General features: G+C 38.4%; 1 protein-coding gene and 1 pseudogene across 1 annotated transcript in view; one reads left to right on the top strand and one right to left on the bottom strand.

Annotated features, from left to right (window-relative positions):
• YBX3 (Y box binding protein 3) overlaps nucleotides 1-9,551 on the top strand; it is a 23,428-nt gene extending 13,877 nt beyond the window's left edge. Inside the window, exons 7-9 of the mRNA XM_006888406.1 lie at nucleotides 6,327-6,424; nucleotides 8,695-8,866; nucleotides 9,486-9,551. Coding sequence (XP_006888468.1) covers nucleotides 6,327-6,424; nucleotides 8,695-8,866; nucleotides 9,486-9,551 — 336 coding nt within the window. The remainder of the gene's footprint in view (nucleotides 1-6,326; nucleotides 6,425-8,694; nucleotides 8,867-9,485) is intronic.
• A 5,728-nt stretch (nucleotides 9,552-15,279) lies between these two features.
• LOC102847056 lies at nucleotides 15,280-16,721 on the bottom strand (annotated as a pseudogene).
• Between the last annotated feature and the right edge of the window lie 371 nt (nucleotides 16,722-17,092).

Here is a 17,092-nt window from a genome sequence, read left to right as displayed (position 1 = left end):
ACATACATAGTCCTATAATATAGACACCATAAAGGATTTAGTTCCATTAAAATGATGTTGTTTGTCATTGAGGAAAAATTTGTATAGAACAGATTGTAGGTTGTGATACAGTTTTCTTGTTTTACTGCAACATATTAAAACTAAGGCTAGGTCATCATTTTTCTTACCAGTGGTTATGACCTTTCTTCCTTAGGGTAGGTACCTCATTGGTTTTTGTTTTGTTTTTGTTTGGTTTTTTTTATCACTCAGTGTTTTGACTGAACATTATGTTCAGTTCTGTACTTTGCTACCCTGTTATCCCATCATGCATGACTATGTCCTTTTTACATTACTCTTGTTTCTCCCTCTCTCTCTTCCAACAGCTGCCCCCTGACAAATGTGCTAAAAATAACAGTGGCCGTACATATACTAAGGGGTTGGGTGCATGAGGCATAGTAGATTTCTTTAGGGCAACACTGTTCTCCTAGGAAATGAGGACATGAAGAGTCAGTGGAATGGTAATGCATAACTATTTTTAGTGCATTAATAGTAATCCTGAAGTAATCGTTCTGGGTATTGCACGAGCATACACATAAATAGCATATTTGTTAAGAGCATGTTCATATCTTCAGTCTATACCTTTTTAAATAAAGGTATGTTCTATGTTAGGAATAGAGACTATTAGAGTAAATAATTTGTAGACATGAATTGAAAACTAATTCTGAAAATGTTTATTTTTGTAGTTTTTATGCAGTGGCTTCTTGCCCATTTATTATCTGAAAGCAAAGCTACTGACTCAATAGTTTGTGCTTAGACTCTCAGTGCAGTAGTCCTTTTGAGTGTCCAGTGACTTAAGAAGTCTGTTTGAGCAAATCAATAGCATTATGTAAAGACCTTACTTTATTCCATATTTCTACACTTCTGTACAATTAATGACTAAAAAGGATAGGCAGATGTGGGAAGAGTGGAGAAATTACTGAGTTCAAATACAGTCGTATTTGTTACATTTTCTAGTATATACAACACTGTTGTTGATCTTAATGGACAAATTGGGAAAGTGATAATATACAGGTGAATAGTATTAAACTAATGCACCAAGAATATATTGTAGCTTATTTAAATACTACATGAAAACCAAAACTGTCTAAAAAAAAATCTGTAGCTCATCTGTCTATGATTTCGTCATTGTTCTAAGTCAAGCCTGGGATATTTATGTCTTACTGATTTTGTATTCATTTTTCCTGAATAAATCTCTTAGCTACTTTAAAAAAAAACAAAGAAAACCATAATGTAGCATGATTGATTAGTTGACCATATGATTTCCTTTTTTTAAAAATAAAAAATAACTACTACAAATTTAAAAGCTAAGTAGAGTTATTTCTGAGTTGCTGTCAACTGCTTGTCGCCTTTGAGGAAGTTTATATGATTAGTGGAAGGAGAGTATCATTGTTCAGCTGTTGTCCTGTAGTAGAGTTTAAACTCAAGTAGTCAGTCCTTATGTAACTTTTGTAAAGCTCTATATTTGTATGTTAAAGAAGGAAATATTTAAGTCTTTAAAAACTAAATGGCGTATGTCAATGAAGGAAAGTGTGGAGAGAAATGTCTGTATAATAATAAAGTAAAACTAAATGGCTTAAGATAGGAGAAAGTAGTGGAGCTTTATTTAGATTTGACTAATTAACAGCATCCTACATTCTTCTTGGTTAGTTAGCTACTAGCTAACATCCATTAGCCTGTACACTTATCAAGACTTTTTGTAGGAATCGCAATGCCTGAGGTAGGAGCAGGATAGTTTGTTTAAGGAACAATAAGGTAGGCTAATGTCGTTAGGATGTAGTGAACTAAGGGGAGAAGGGAGAGAGATGAGATTAGAATCAGAAGGAAAGAATTTTGAAGCTCTATCTGACATACTTTGGGCATGTGGCAAGGAGGGACATCATGCTTGGGAGGATAGAGGGACATCATGCTTGGGAGGATGGAGGGACAGTGCAAGGAAGGAAGTGATAGGAGTAGATATCAGATGATGAAATTGGCTCAGGTTTGAGAGAGGTATAAACTATACTTGTAATGTTACCTGTGTAACACCTAATAAGGAAGACTAAGTAAAGATTGAGTTTGAGGGAGCGAAGAAGAAAGCACTTGGAGGTGTTTTTGTGCCATAGGGAAATTACTTGGCATAGTCTGCAGGGAGTTTGTTGCATTGCAACCAAAAGGTGGCACCTCTCAGGCACTTTATTCACCAGGGAATTTGAATGAAAGCCTTTGGAGAGTCTGCTGCGAGTCAGTTCTGACTCAAAGGCAATGGGTTTGAGGGAGTTTTTTCAAATTAAGTAAACAGAGAGAAAGAGAAAAGTGTCTGGAAAGATGAAAAGTTTAGTTGTAAAATAGTATGTGACAAAGTCCTTAAGGTTCATTAAGTGATATTTAAGACCAAATTGAAGTGTGGGAGCATATCAGTCAGGTTTCTGGAAGGGGAATGAGTGGCAAAGAGGAAGGGTAAGGAAAAGAAAGGTTGGGAAAGGGCCTGATAATGGAGAAATGGATCTAATTGGTGTAATTTTGGTGTCAGGGGGAAAAAAAATGTAAAGGCATGGTTGAAATTAAAGTGTGAGTGGAAAACCAATCCTAGAACTAAGCTTTGGGGACATCAACACAGACATTACTAGATTCTCATCATCTTCCTGATCTTGAAAGGAGAATAAGAAAGAACAGGGAGAGTGTGTTTCAGGAAGAAAATTTTGTTGGTAAGCGGAGGGAGCCTGGCTATGAATTGAGTATTTGATCTGTGGGTATGGTGAGGACAAAAGTCTAATTAGAATGAATTCATGAAAACAAAGGTAGATTTAGTGTGTTTCTTCGGTAGTGGTGGTGAATAGTGGCCATTTTTTTTTCCTTCCTCCTAGAGAAACAATAGTTGGAGAAGGATATATTTAAGCCAGGGATTTTGATTTGTTTAGATTTTTCCAACTCGAGAATTCCCTTAACTCTTATATGCCCTTTCTCTTGCCAACAACTTAGTTCCAAAACCATTAGGGGAGGCACATCAAAGTAGACATGTGTGCAGGGGAAGGAATGGTGAAGAAATTGAAAATTCATTGCATATAGATCTTGGACAGTGACAGTGAAGTTTCTTAGTATTGTAGAGGGAGAGTACAAAACTTGGAATAACTCCTGTAAGCCTGTATAGGTGGATTAGAATTAAACTGTTGATGAGTGCTTATAGTTCTTTGTGTTATATCTATTTTGTAACATATATATACACACACACATAAATGCATGTATGTATATATTTGTATATTGAGTGCATTTATTTGTAATATATGGTTGCTAATTGCCTACGAGTTGAGCACGACTCACATGTATCAAAGTTCATAGTTTCCAGAGGCATGTCATTTAGGAAGTGGTTGCCACTCCTGCTTCCAAATTTGTAGTATACACAGTATAAACATATATACTGAAACCGCATTGAGAGTCTTTAGGGGGTGCACGCACATACCTGTAATTTATAGCCTATAGACATATATGAATATTCCTGAGTTCTGGTTACTCTGAGAACTTGAAAGCAATGGTGTGCTAGCATTGAGCACAATTGTAGGCTGCTACTGCTGCCGTTAGCGGTCATCAAGTAAATTCCAACTCATAATGAACCTGTGTAGAACTGTCCATAAGGTTTTCAAGGCTGTGACTGATGGTCAGTTCTTTTTTTTTTTAGTGGTGCTTCTGGGTGGATTTGAACTCCCAAACTTTCAGCTAGTAATTGAGCACTTAACTATTTGTGTTCCGCCTTTGGTTTCTGTATCTCATTCTTTAATGAAAAGAATATCATGTGGAAAAAAGACTGACTTTAGCACCAGGATAGAATACAATATGAGCCTGGAACATCTTGTTGTGCCAGAAAGCAAGGAAGTACTCAAAGAATGTTGGAGACGGGTCAAAAGGGCATAGTGCCAGCTTGCAAGGTTTCCTTTGCTCAGTAATGATAGTAACAGATTATAACCCATCGAATAAAACAGAAAACCATGCATCCATACAGATATAAATGAATATGCTAAAAATACCTTGAGGAGTGAGGATATATTTACATACTTCGAAATTATTTCTTCACAAAGTTGTTTGTTGTTATCTGCCTCCCTTTACCCTCTGGCAGGTTTTCAGAGGTTTTCCTGGTAGCCTACTGGCCAGAAGCTGTGTTTCAATTCCAGGGGTCTTTGGTTTCAGGCCACTAAGTCACTGCGGGAGAAGGATGGGCAATCTCCTCATATGCTATTAACTGCCTCTGAAAAACTGCTGACAAATCAGCTCTAGGTCAGTTCCAACTCTGATATACAATAATCACCACCAACCATTTAGAATTGACTGATAGTTGACCCTACAGTAGGTTTTCAAAGGCAATATAATCACATGAGATTTCCCATCTTTCTCCCATGGAGCAGCTGGTAGACTTGAACTGTGTCATCAGAGCTCACTTCCTCACAAAGTATTTAATGATTCATTAAATGCAAAGAAAAGTAAACTTATAGAGGAGATGTTACCCTACTACTAATTCAAAAGAACATTGTCAGTAATTATAGGAAAAAAGAAAACCTGGCAGGTTGTTGTGAAAAGAATGTAGTACCTCTTTTGTTGAAGTTTTTCTGCCAAAGATGTGTAATCTGAATCTAATCCTGAGAAAATAGCCAACAAATCCAAAGTGAAGGCTATTTTATAAATTAACTGGCCTGTTATCTCTAACAGTGTCAGTGCTATGAAAGGCAAGTTAAGTTGGAGGTGCTGTTAGAAAATGAACAAAGGCATGGTAGCTAATTCAGTGGATGATTCCAAACCAAATCTTTGCTGTGCAGGGCTTTATTGAGACAGCTGACCAAATTTGAGTGGATTTGAGGATTAAATGCTATACTTTGAACTTGCTGTAAGGTTTTGATTATTTGACATTTGAAAATGGTTATTTTTCAACATGTTTAAATGCCTAGAGGGAAAAGCATGAAGTGAGGATAAATACTGGTCAAGACGAGTGAACAATAATACTGCAGCTCTGAGTGGGAGGATGGACCACTCAGCTGGTGTAATAGTAGAGAGGAGAAGATTGATTCAAAGGCTGAAAGGCTGAATGATTTAACAGGGTGAAGATGGAGATACTCTTTTTTTAAAAAAAAAATACTGGTCAAAGTAAGTAAGGCAAAAAGATTGTTATAGGATCCTTTCTTATCATCCACAGAGGTTATTGATTACTCTTAAACCTGAACCTGCCTGGTTTTGTAATGAAATATTGTACTGGCAGGTGTTTGTTAGGTGATAATACTGAATGCATATTCAGTATTGGTTTACATACAGAGTTCATAAATTTCATATATATTTTTCACACTGGGCCTTTCCCCTTTCCTTTACAAATCTCTTCCTCCATCTGTCAAATTGTGGGACCCTATGTTTAAGCCTCCCCACTTTCTTGGATCCTCATACACACTCTACAATAATGGTCTTACATAGTATTTGTCTTTATGAGACTGAGTTAGTTCACTTAGCATAATTCTCTCCAGTCCCTCCCATGTTAAGTAGTAATTTACAAAATCATTGCTTCTGCGTGCTGCATAATATTCCATTGTGTGAATGTACCATAATTTCTCAATTTGATATCTTCTATTTCCTTAATGAAACAGTAAAGCCAGTAAACAGTTACGAAGAAGAGGAAGAGATGTCAGTCTTGAGAAAGGAAAAGGTTGAGTAGTGACTAATTGTAACAAAATTCAGAGATCATTGATGGATGTTTTGTTTGTATTTAGCTGTTTGTTCTTAATTTGGAGGTTCAACAACAAATCTTATTTTTCCAGCTTAAAGTAGGCTTGCTTTCAAGGAAGTCTTGTGTATTTTTGAAAAATGTTACGTTTGAATCATTAATACAAGGAGACAACAGGAGGAACTCAGAAATGAATGTTTGATTAAGCTTCATAGCTGTGGGCAGGAGGATCTTTGAATCTAGAAGCACTTGATGGTAGGTTGGGGATGACAATGGTTTGTAGTATTAGAAAGTTTAAGTTTAAAAATATCTCATTGCTAAAATATAGTTTGTCATCTTTCCCTTTTGTATAGAAAGAGGCTTTTAATAATGGAAAATTTTCCAATTGTTAAATATTGCAATAAAATTAAGTAAGGCAAAAAGATTGTTATAGGATCCTTTCTTATCATCCACAGAGGTTATTGATTACTCTTAAACCTGAACCTGCCTGGTTTTGTAATGAAATATTGTACTGGCAGGTGTTTGTTAGGTGATAATACTGAATGCATATTCAGTCCTCTGTGACTCTTGGACCTTGTAGTATGACACGCATTTTCAGCTCTCTGCTATCTTCTAGGCTGGTGAGATTGGAGAAATGAAGGATGGAGTCCCAGAGGGAGCCCAACTTCAGGGACCAGTTCATAGAAACCCAACTTACCGCCCAAGATACCGTAGGTATGTAACATATTCCATTAGCTAAGGACCACTTGGAGCTCTGATACAGTCCGTACCTGCTGCGTTGTGTGTCTTGGCTGCAAGAAGGCTTGACTTACGCAGTTTGAATTGACTGGGTAAAAAAAGATGGCGAAGTCCTCCAGTGAATGGCCTCAGAATCCTGATGGAGGGTGATTGAGTCAGAATTGATTTAATGTTAGTTAACTAATTGGAGGACCAATTAGTTAAAGGGTCTGTGAGTGAAAATAAATGTAAGAATATTGTGGGTCTGTTTTATGAATTTAATTTGTAATTACAAGATGTGACTGCATTTCCTCCATGTCAAGAGTGTTCTGTGATTTCCCTCAGCTTAACAACTAGGATTTTTAGTTCTCTTCCAAAGGGCTAATTTTATTGTACAACTTTGATGTGATAAGAATTAAGCCTTAACACTTTCAAATTGAATGACATACATGGAGCTTAATTGTTGGGGAATCCAAAAGTAGTTGGACAAATTGAGGAAGAGCTGAGTGCTAAGAGTATTTGATATCAGATATTCTGATAATTGAGGCACCCTAATGTAAGTAAATCAACTAAATTACCTAAGTTTAAATTTCTTCTCTATAATTTAATGTATGTCCACGGGAAAGGTTGTAGACGTTTAGCCTTAGTTGCCGAACTTACAAAATGGATAATGAATATTAAGACATTGCATACAATTGTTGTAGCTTTAAATGGTGATGGGCATCTAAGATAAATTAGTGTAGTGCCTGATCTAAAAGCCCTTAGTAGATACTGTTGTTAGATGCCATCATGCTAAATATGACTCATGGTAACCCAATGAACAGACCTGAACACTGTCCTATCTTGTGCCATCCTTAGTGTCTCTGATACATTTAAGTCCATTGACTGTCCCTCTCCTTGAAGGTCACCCTCTATGTCTCTTGCAAAGTAGTAGCCCCTCCTAACAATATGTTCACAGTATGTGAGACAGAGCTTCACTATTCTTGCCTCAGAGGAGTAATCACTGCACTTTGTCCAAGACATATCTATTCTTTTGGCTGTTATTATTATTAATGGTGGTTTGCAGCTGTTTCTCCTCATTTTTTAGTGACTTCCTATCTGGGATGTACTTCTAGTAATATAACTACCTATGTTTCTCTACTGTTTATAGGGTTTTTGAAGGCCTGTTCAAAAGTGGATGGTCAGTCATGCTTCCCACAATAGATATTAGTTATTGTCATTACTAATGATAGTAATACCAGTAAAAAAGTTATCTTACTGCATAAATTCCCTATAAAGACTGAAAATTGAGCAAAGATTCCCTAAGATTTTTACTACACTTTTATGCTTCTTTGTCTTTTATCTTTGAGTAGAACACTTTTCCTTGATTAATGTTTTTATTATCTTGACATTTGTCAATAGTTTGTTGAAAGGAGTGTATAATATGTTGATTAAAAAGTTCCATAGGCATCCACTTCTTTTTCGCATAATAGTGCCATTTTAGACTTAATCTCTCTAGTGACTGATTGCTAAGAACTTATTTTGTAGAACTGTTTCTAAAAGAATATTTCTTAGAATTGTTTGAGGCAGAAAAGAACAGCACTCTGTGTCCTCCTAGGCCTGTCAGTCTGTCTGTGCGATCTTAGGAAACTTGATAAATTGCATCTGGACTTTGTTGACTTTAAAAAGCAGTTACTTATGTTTTGGGGGTTTATTTTATATTGGTTTGCATGTAAAATTCATATGCTTTGTATTTCACACTAGCCTTCATTCACATTGTGTTTTAAACCATCATTCCCATTCATTGAATTTTATAAAATTAGTCACTATTAGACTGTGCCTACCATCAAATATTTGCCCTCTGTCAATCTCTTGGTCTCCTCTTTATAAACCTAACTTACAAAATTGTTATTGATTAAATTACTTAACATAGACCTGATACTTAGTAGAAAGTATTTTCCTTCTGTGTTTCCTCCCTTTAGTTCCCACTGAGTTTGTCACAGAGAGCAGATAGACTTTTTTTTTTTTTTTCATTTTCCTCCCTTATCTTTATATATTAAAGTGTCTTATAGGAACATAGTACGTCTGCAACATGTGTTTGTTTACTGCAAATACTTATTCAAATGAAGGGGGAAATGAAGTGGTTCTTCACTAACCACTCTGTTGGCCTGTGAAAAATTGCACCAATAAGGTTTGATCCTTGTGCTTGAACAGTAAGTAGACTATTCTGTATTTGATTACCTCTTTGTGGTTGCACTTGTTCTCCTGTTTTGTGTTCTGTGATGTAGGGGACCTCCTCGCCCACGACCTCCCCCAGCTGTCGGAGAGGCTGAAGATAAAGAAAATCAACAAGCAGCCAGTGGTCCAAACCAACCAGCTGCTCGCCGTGGATACAGGCGTCCATACAACTTCCGCCGCCGTCCCCGTCCTCCTAATACTCCTGCACAAGATGGCAAAGAGGTAAGGCTGCGAGTCTTAGTGTAAGTGGAATGCCACATCCTTCTTCCACAAAGCGTCAGGTAGATTAGAACCTCTAAACCTACTAGTTAGCAGCTGAGCACTTAACCATGGTGCTGCCAGTTCTTCTAAACATAGGTAATATGCCAGATCATCCCCATATTGCCAAACCTTAGTAGTCTTGAATAATTCTAAAATAGAGTAAGTTGATAGTTTCAGAGGAAAAGCTTAAGATCAACATTTTCATTCATGCATCATTCCCTGGGTAGAACACATACCAAATAATTGAATTTAGCTGGACTGTTGAGGACTGAGCTGAAACTTTCAGTATTTAGGTAATTGTGTTTATAGAGGGATAACCTGCCTCTAAGCATGTGTTGAAAGTGATTGAACATAGACATTTTCATTAATAGGCAATGTATTATTTCATTACCATTTGTAAAGTGTTCTTACATGACATGAGTTTTCACTCAGACGTGAGAGAGTAGTTACAATTTTACATCATAATTTGCTTTCACAGGTAGTAGTAGTACAGTTCAAGCTTTTGAGACCTTTTCATCCTGTACTTCCCATCACTCTGAAAGAATTAATTTCAGGTTTGTGATTTTGTTTTGAATTGTAGACCAAAGCAGGTGAAGCACCAACTGAGAACCCTGCTCCAGCCACTGAGCAGAGCAGTGCTGAGTAACACCTGGCTCCCAGGCACCTTCACCATCTGCAGGTTTGCGCTCAAATTTTAAATATTACTGATTTCAAGCAATAGTACTTTCTGTGGTTCAGATGTGTAAACTAGTCTTTTCTTTGGGGGCGGGGGAATAAAAGCATTTAGACTTAGTTATTGTGGTGGTATTAATGTTAGGTGCCATGGAGTCAAGTACAACCCATAGTAACCCTATGAACAACAGATCTGAACCCTGGCCTATCCTGTCCCATCCTCACACTTCCTCACACTTCCTGACACATTAGAGCCCATTGAGATAGTCAGTGTGTCACTTCATCTGGTTGAGGGTCTTTGCTCCTTCTCTGACCCTTTGCCTTTCCAAGCATGATGTCCTTCTCCAAGGAACAGCCTCTCTTAGCAACATGCCTGAAGTATGTAAAGTGAAGCTTTATCACCTTTGCCTCCTGGGAACACTCTGGCTGCACTTTGTTTGAGACATACTTGTTTATTCTTTTGGCAGGCCATGGAATGGATGGATGTTCAATACTCTTCTCCAAAAACACAACTCATAGGTGTCAGTTCTTCTGTCATCCTTATTTATATTGTTCATCTCTCAAATTCATAGCAAGTGTTTAAAAATACCTGAATCAAACACACCGAAGTCCTCAAACTGACATCATTGCTTAAATAATTTGGAGGGGTCCCTGACTTCAGACTTTCCCCAATGAAATACATTTGCTGATTTTGTGGCTGCTGGCACTAAGAGGGTTACTTGTGGATGAAGTTGTTGATAGTTTCAAACTTTTCTCCATCAATCATAAGAATTTATTTTTTCTTGAGGTTAAGCTACAATCCATATTGAAAGCTGTATTCTTTGATCTTCTGCAATAAGTGCTTCAAGTCTTCCTCATTTTCAGTGAGCATGGTTGTGTCATCTGCGTAATACAGGTTTCTGATGAGTCTCCAATCTTGATGCCACATTCTTTGTAGATTACAGCTTCTTGAATAATATGCTCAGCATACAGATTGAATAGATACGGAGTTAATTTTAAACCATTTAGTATTCCCTTTAAAATTCAATTACTATATTTTGGAGGAACATTCTTTTGTGCGGTACAGCACTCTTCTGTCATTATGCTGTACTAAGGTAACCTGGTATTGCTGTGATGCTGAACCTTGTGCTGTTGAGGTGTCATAAGCCATATTGGTTAACCATGGTGGACAGTGTTTGGTGGAGCTCCCAGTTTAAGACAGGTTTGGAAGCAGGAGTGGCATCCACTTCCTAAACAACATGCTTCTGGAAACTCTGAATTTTGATAAATGACGATATAGAAAGGCCTCCGGCCTTTTGTTCATAGAGTCACTATGAGTTGACAGCAATCCATAACTGTTCCTTTGCTCTGTTCGCACAACAGTATTAGTCTAGATATAGGTTTTGCATGAGCACAATCAAGTGCTCAGAAATTCCCATTCTTGTCAGTATTAACCATAACTTGTTATGATCCAAATAATGAAATGCTTTTGTGTAGTCAATAAAACATAAAACAAACCCATTTTTCTGGTATTCTTTACTTTAATCTAAGATCCATTTGGCATCAATAATAACTCTCGTGCCATGGCTTCTTGTAAATCCTGGTTAAACATCTGGCATTTCCCTATCAATGTACTGTTCTGTCCATTTTTGAATGATCTTTAGCAGTATTAGACAATGTATTGGTAGTCAGCTTCTCTTTTCTAGACTGAAATTTTTCCATTAGCACCTCTTAAGAAAACTGACAATCAGCATTTCTCAAAAACGCAAAATTAAGCTTCAAGTTGTAATACTGAGAGGTGCTATGGGGAAAATCTTAAATGATTCAGAAACTAACAAAAGAATGTGGAAGGAATACATAGACTAACTGTACAGAAAAGAGTTTGTCTACACTGAACTATTTGAGGAAATAGCATATGATAGAGAGCAAGTGGTGATGTAAGGGAGACGTTCAGGCTGCATTGAAGGCATTGGCAAAAAAATAAGGCCCCAGGAATCAGTAAGATACCAAATAACATTAAAAAAACAAACATGCAGCCCAGGAGATGCCTACCAGTCTCTGCTGAGCAATTTGGAAGATAACTACCTAGCCAACTGACTGAAAGAGAGCCATATTTATTCCTATTCTCAAGATAGGGAATCCAACAGAATGTGGAAGTTATTGAACACGTGCAAGAGAAATTTTGTTAAAGATCATCCAAAAACTAGTAGAATAGTAAGAGAACTGGATTTAGAAGACAGAACTTTTAGCTAGGCTTAGAAGAGGCTATGGCATCAGGGATATTAATTGCTGATGTCAGGTGGATCTTGGCTGAAAAGCAAAGACTATCAGAAGAATGTTTGCATTTTATTGACTGTGCAGAAGCATTTGTTTGTGTGAATCATAATAATATATGACTAACTTTGAGAAGAATAGGAAGCCCAAAACACACTTAGGCTTATATGAAATCTGTCAAAGCGCAACATTAAGAAAACAGATTCTCACCACTGGGCCAAATGGCAACATCATGTTAGATGGAGAAAAGATTGTGATTGTTCACCATTTCATTTTGCTTGGTTCCACAATGAACTCTTGACACCCACGGTCAAGAAACTAAAAGATTGATTAAATTATGAAAATCAGCTGTTAGAGACAGAGACTATCAGTCTAGAGACAAAGATGCACCTGATTCAGTCCATGGTCTTTGCATTTACCTGTTATGCATTAGAGAGCTGGAAAATGACCCAAGAGGAAAAAAAAATGATACCTTTAATTATGGTGCTGGAGAAGAGTATTGAAAATACCGTGTACTGCCAAGAAAACAAACAGGTTTATCCTGTTTTGGAGAAGCCAAGCTGTTCCTTGGAGACAAATATATTGAGGCTCCATCTCCCATACTTTGGGCATATTTCCAGGTGGGACCAGTCCTTGGAGAGGGACATCATGGTTGGAAGGGTGGAGGCACAGTGCAAGAAAGGAAGACCCCAGAAGAAATGAATTAACACAGTAGTTGGGGTAATGAGGGTAGTTGTGTTAGACAATGAGATTGGCCCAGGGTTCAGAGCTATTGTGCATAGGATCGCTCAGAGTCATGGTCTACCCAAAGATACATAACAACATACCTAGACCAAGAAACTTGTGAGAATGGGGCAAGAAAACACTGCCTGGTTTAAAGCTGAGAATGATGTGTGTCAAGGCTGTATCCTTTCTTTATGAAGAATGAGGCATCAGGTTTGGAGAAAGGCTTATTAACAACTTATATTATGCAGATGATGAAGTAGTGCTTGCTGAAAGTGAAAAGGGCCTAAAGCACTTGCTGCAGAGGATTAGACTGCACACTTCAATGTGGATTACAGCTCAACATCAAGAAAATAAAAGGCCTCACCACTGGGCCAGTAGGCAGCATTACCTTGACACCAGCATTCAGGAGACCTGAGACTTAAGTATTGGGAAAGTCAGCTGTCAGGGACCTCTCAAATCTTGGAGAGCAAAGACAGCAGTTTAAAAACTAAAGTGTGCTTGATTCAAGCCATAGTCTTTCCAGTGACCCTCTATGTATCTGGGAGCTGGACGATGAATAAGAATGACAGAAGAAAAATTGATGCAAAAGAGAACAGATATATCTTAGAAAAAGTGCAGCCAGATTGTTGAGACAAAGATGATGAAGCTTTGTCTCACTGTCTTTGGAAAGGGACATCATGCTTAGAAAGGTGGAAGGTCAGCAAAGGAGGGGAAGACCTTCAGTGAGATGTTATTGATACAGTATCTTGCAACAATGAGCTCACTTATATAAGAGATGAAAAAGATGGTACAGGATAGGACAGACTTCACATCTGTTCATAAAGTCACTGTGAATCATACTCAGCTCAATGCCACTTACCAATAACATTGACCAACCTAATTAATTGGAAAACCATTGCCATTGAGTCAGTAGAATGACCAACCTAATTAATTGGAAAACCATTGCCATTGAGTCTGTAGAATGGTAGAACTGCCCTATGGGGGTCCCAGTCTTTACAAGAGCAGATTTCCACATCTTTTTCATAACCTATCAGCCACTCAGCTTTCATAAAAATTTACAGCTATAAACTCTAAGTGTTATTCCATTTGCCTTAGAGAATTGCTGAATTGGAATCATCTTGAGTGCAGTGGTTAATTAAGAGTTAATGTTGTATTAATATTTTTGTTTAGAGCTTATGATAAATTAATTCCTTTTAGAATACTTTTTTTTTTAATTTTGTGAAAAAAATGGATAATTTTTGCCTTTTTCATTCCCTTTGTCATTTTATCACTCAACATTTGGCTTTTTTTCTTTTCAGGTGACCTAAAGAAAAATGACCATCTAAGAATACAACAAAGAAGACAGACAGTGAAAGTTTTTAAAACACCATGACCATAGCAACACCAAAGAAACAACCAAGCCATAATGTGGAAGGATAATCAAGATTTGGACGTTAGAATGTATGTTATGCTTTAAGAAAAACAAACAACATCTGCAAAGGGAAAATGCCCAGCAAACAGACCCCAGGAATACCTGCACAGAAGACGAGAGAGCAGCAGCCTCCCCAGTTTCAGCAACCACTAGGTATATATATATATAATTTTTTCCTGGTTTTTACTCTTTTGATAATTTGAATTGAAAAAGAAAATATTATCACATGGGGAAGAACCCAACCAAAGAAATCTGAAATATATAGTAAATGCTTTTTTTTCCTTATTTGTTCATTTTGGATGCTGGTGCTAAACTTCCATGTGTTGTGATTTAAAAAGAAATTTTATGCCCTTATTTATTTCTAGATGAGGGGAGGGGTAACATTTTTGCTTTCTTATGTCACTCTGTTTGAAAATGTGCAGTATGAATGATGTTCCTCAAAAATAAAAATTTTTACCTTCAATGGAAACAGTGTAGAGTACAATTTTTTTTACTTTAGTGTGTTCTTTATCTTTTTTCCCTCTTTCATGTACTTGAATAAATGAAGATCCAAATGTAAAAGTAGGCTAGTGCCTTTTAGTACATTTTGGTATATGAATTTGAAATAGAAATTAAATCCCTTTTGGAATATATAGCTGGGATTGAAAGTTTATGATCTGGGTTGGACGGTGGACACACTTTGTTTTTGTACTCTGTAGGGAATTCTAGTGGCCTCATCAGTAGTGAGGTGAGCTGCGACCCCAAAGGGTGGGTAGACCAAATCCACTAACTACTACTCCATGAGGAAAAGATGGACAGCTTACAGTCTCTGAAAACCCCTGATAAGGTCAACTTCAAGTCATCTTATTCAGTAACAGTGAGTGAATTTTATTAATTTTTACTGAAGTATAGACTTTAAATCTTAGGGTTTTTTGTTTTGTTTAACACTCCAATGCCAATTTCTTTTTTAAGAGGCTTTTTGTTAATCTATGTTCTTTTTTGTATAATGGTACAACCTTTGAAAATTACATACATTGTAATGATCTAATATTAAAAGCCATTCAGAAAAAACTGCCCCTCCCTCCCAACAACCATCCAGGGGAATTTAAAGTCCTGAACAGAAACCAATTCACTATGGCTTCTACCCTGGCGAAAACAAAAAGCAAAAAGATGAGAAGAAAACGGAAATCAACTACGAGGTGTGTTGCCAGTGTCTCTCAGGAGAGGACCCTGGCTGTGGCCTGGGGCTGTGAAAGTCAGAGATGCATGCGGTGTGGCAGCTAGAAGATCTCTCAGCTACATCTTCCTCAGCTCAGCATGTCCATGTCCTGACCTAGGTGTCATGAAAATCCTTCAGCAGGGTTCTCCTCCGCTGCTCTGCTATGTGCATCTGATTTTCCAGGTCCCCTCTGTCATAGCTGTCTGCATGTTCCACTTTCCAGGACAAATTTTCTATCTCAGCCTCCAGTTGAGCCTGCTGGTATTCGAACGGTTTCCTCCTGGGTCCAGACTCCATGTCGTATGCATACGGGTATGTATATCGCAAGGTATAGTGACACCTGGCTAAGAGCTTGGCAGCATTCTGTAGGTACTGCCAGTCAATCCATGTCCCCAAGTTTTTCATGACCCTTTCCTGAATCTTCTCACGAATTCTCTGATATGTCTGTGCCTCCAGCTGCAAACTTTTGTTGTGGTTTTCCCATCTCTCAAAGTAGAACAAATATTTCTTGAGGGCCTCCCTGGCCTGAGCCTGCTGGCTCTGGTTGACGATGTCAAGATTCTCCTTGTACCGACTGCACTCGTAATATTCACCACCATGGGTCTTCCAATCTCCTAGACACATCTAGCAGAAGTCGTGTTTACGCTTGGAGCATTGCATGTGATTGCAGCCTCCATTCTGCTCAATGCAGATGTTACACTTGGGACAATCTTTAGTGTGAGCACTAATATAGTTGGCCGTTTCAGAGTGGTCTGCACACTTCATGAGCCATTTCTGGGTTGTGGGGCAGTCTGGGAGTGTGATGCATCTGACAACACTTGAAACAAAAGACCTTGTTGCATCAGTTGCACTGTGCTCAGCGAGCTCTGGGCTCCTGTACCATGGGGCAGTCTGCACCAGGGCATAACTGAAGCTGGTAATGATTTTCCACATAGTCCCTGAAGAGGTAGCATCTGTATTGATCTCTTAGTTCTTCATGAGGCAGCAATGGAAACACAAAGTCCTCTGGTGTTCGGAGTGGACAATCCTGAGCCATACAAGAGACTCCCACGCCGCCCTTGACAAGTACTGGAACAGTGCTGGTCCCAGCAGCTGCGGCAAAACTGGTGCTGACAAACCAGAGAGAGTAGGTTTTCCTTCTGCACAAACTGCATACACACTGCGCAGTGGTGAGGGGGATGGGCTACAGGGATGTGTTTTGATGGCTTAGGCTGAATTTGAGCCTCAACGAGCAGCTGAGCAGAATTGGACGTGTATCTGTCCAGTATTTCTGCAACTTGCCAGTGGAAATTAACATGAGTTTAGCAACTGAATGAGATACCTTTAGCACAGAAGCTAAGCTGGTCATATGCTCGTTGAGGGCACCCTTGTAAGTCAAGCAAGAAAACTGGTACTCCTCTGGATCAAAGCATCAGCTCCCTGTTGCTCCACATCACTGGCTACTGCCACATAATAGTCCTCTGTCCCCAAATTACTCAACTTCCTCTTCCTCTTAACAATTTGGATCATAATCCTTCATTGCTGTCAGATCCCTGGCTATTCATGTCCATGGACATCTTTGCATCCAACCAAGTTACAGTGCAGAAAAAGTTGCTTTTTCTTCACCTCCTCAACCTTTACCACTTTCTCAAATGCATTAGTGTTTGTCTTCTGAAATTCTTAAAGATCTGTCAGGAAAACGGCACCCGAATATTCTGTCATATGATTTCCATTGGGAGCCGGAGCCCGCCAGCCACTGCGCCCGGACGAGCCAGGCTGGGCCGGGCCGGAGCAGAAGGTTCAGACTGAAGCGCGGAAGAGGCGGAGGCGGCGGGTCCGTCCCGCACTGCTTCCTCCAGAGGAGCGTCCCCGCCAAATCTTAGGGTTTTGACAACAGCTGCCATGTATTTTGTGGGAGTATATTTCTTTCTGAAAAGAGAAACTGTTT

Source organism: Elephantulus edwardii, unplaced genomic scaffold (assembly GCF_000299155.1).
Source record: "Elephantulus edwardii isolate Elephantulus edwardi_28Jun2011 unplaced genomic scaffold, EleEdw1.0 scaffold00067, whole genome shotgun sequence".
Classification (NCBI taxonomy): Eukaryota; Metazoa; Chordata; class Mammalia; order Macroscelidea; family Macroscelididae; genus Elephantulus; species Elephantulus edwardii.
The sequence above is the reverse complement of the archived record's forward strand: the minus strand, read 5'-3'. Positions and strand labels throughout refer to the sequence as shown.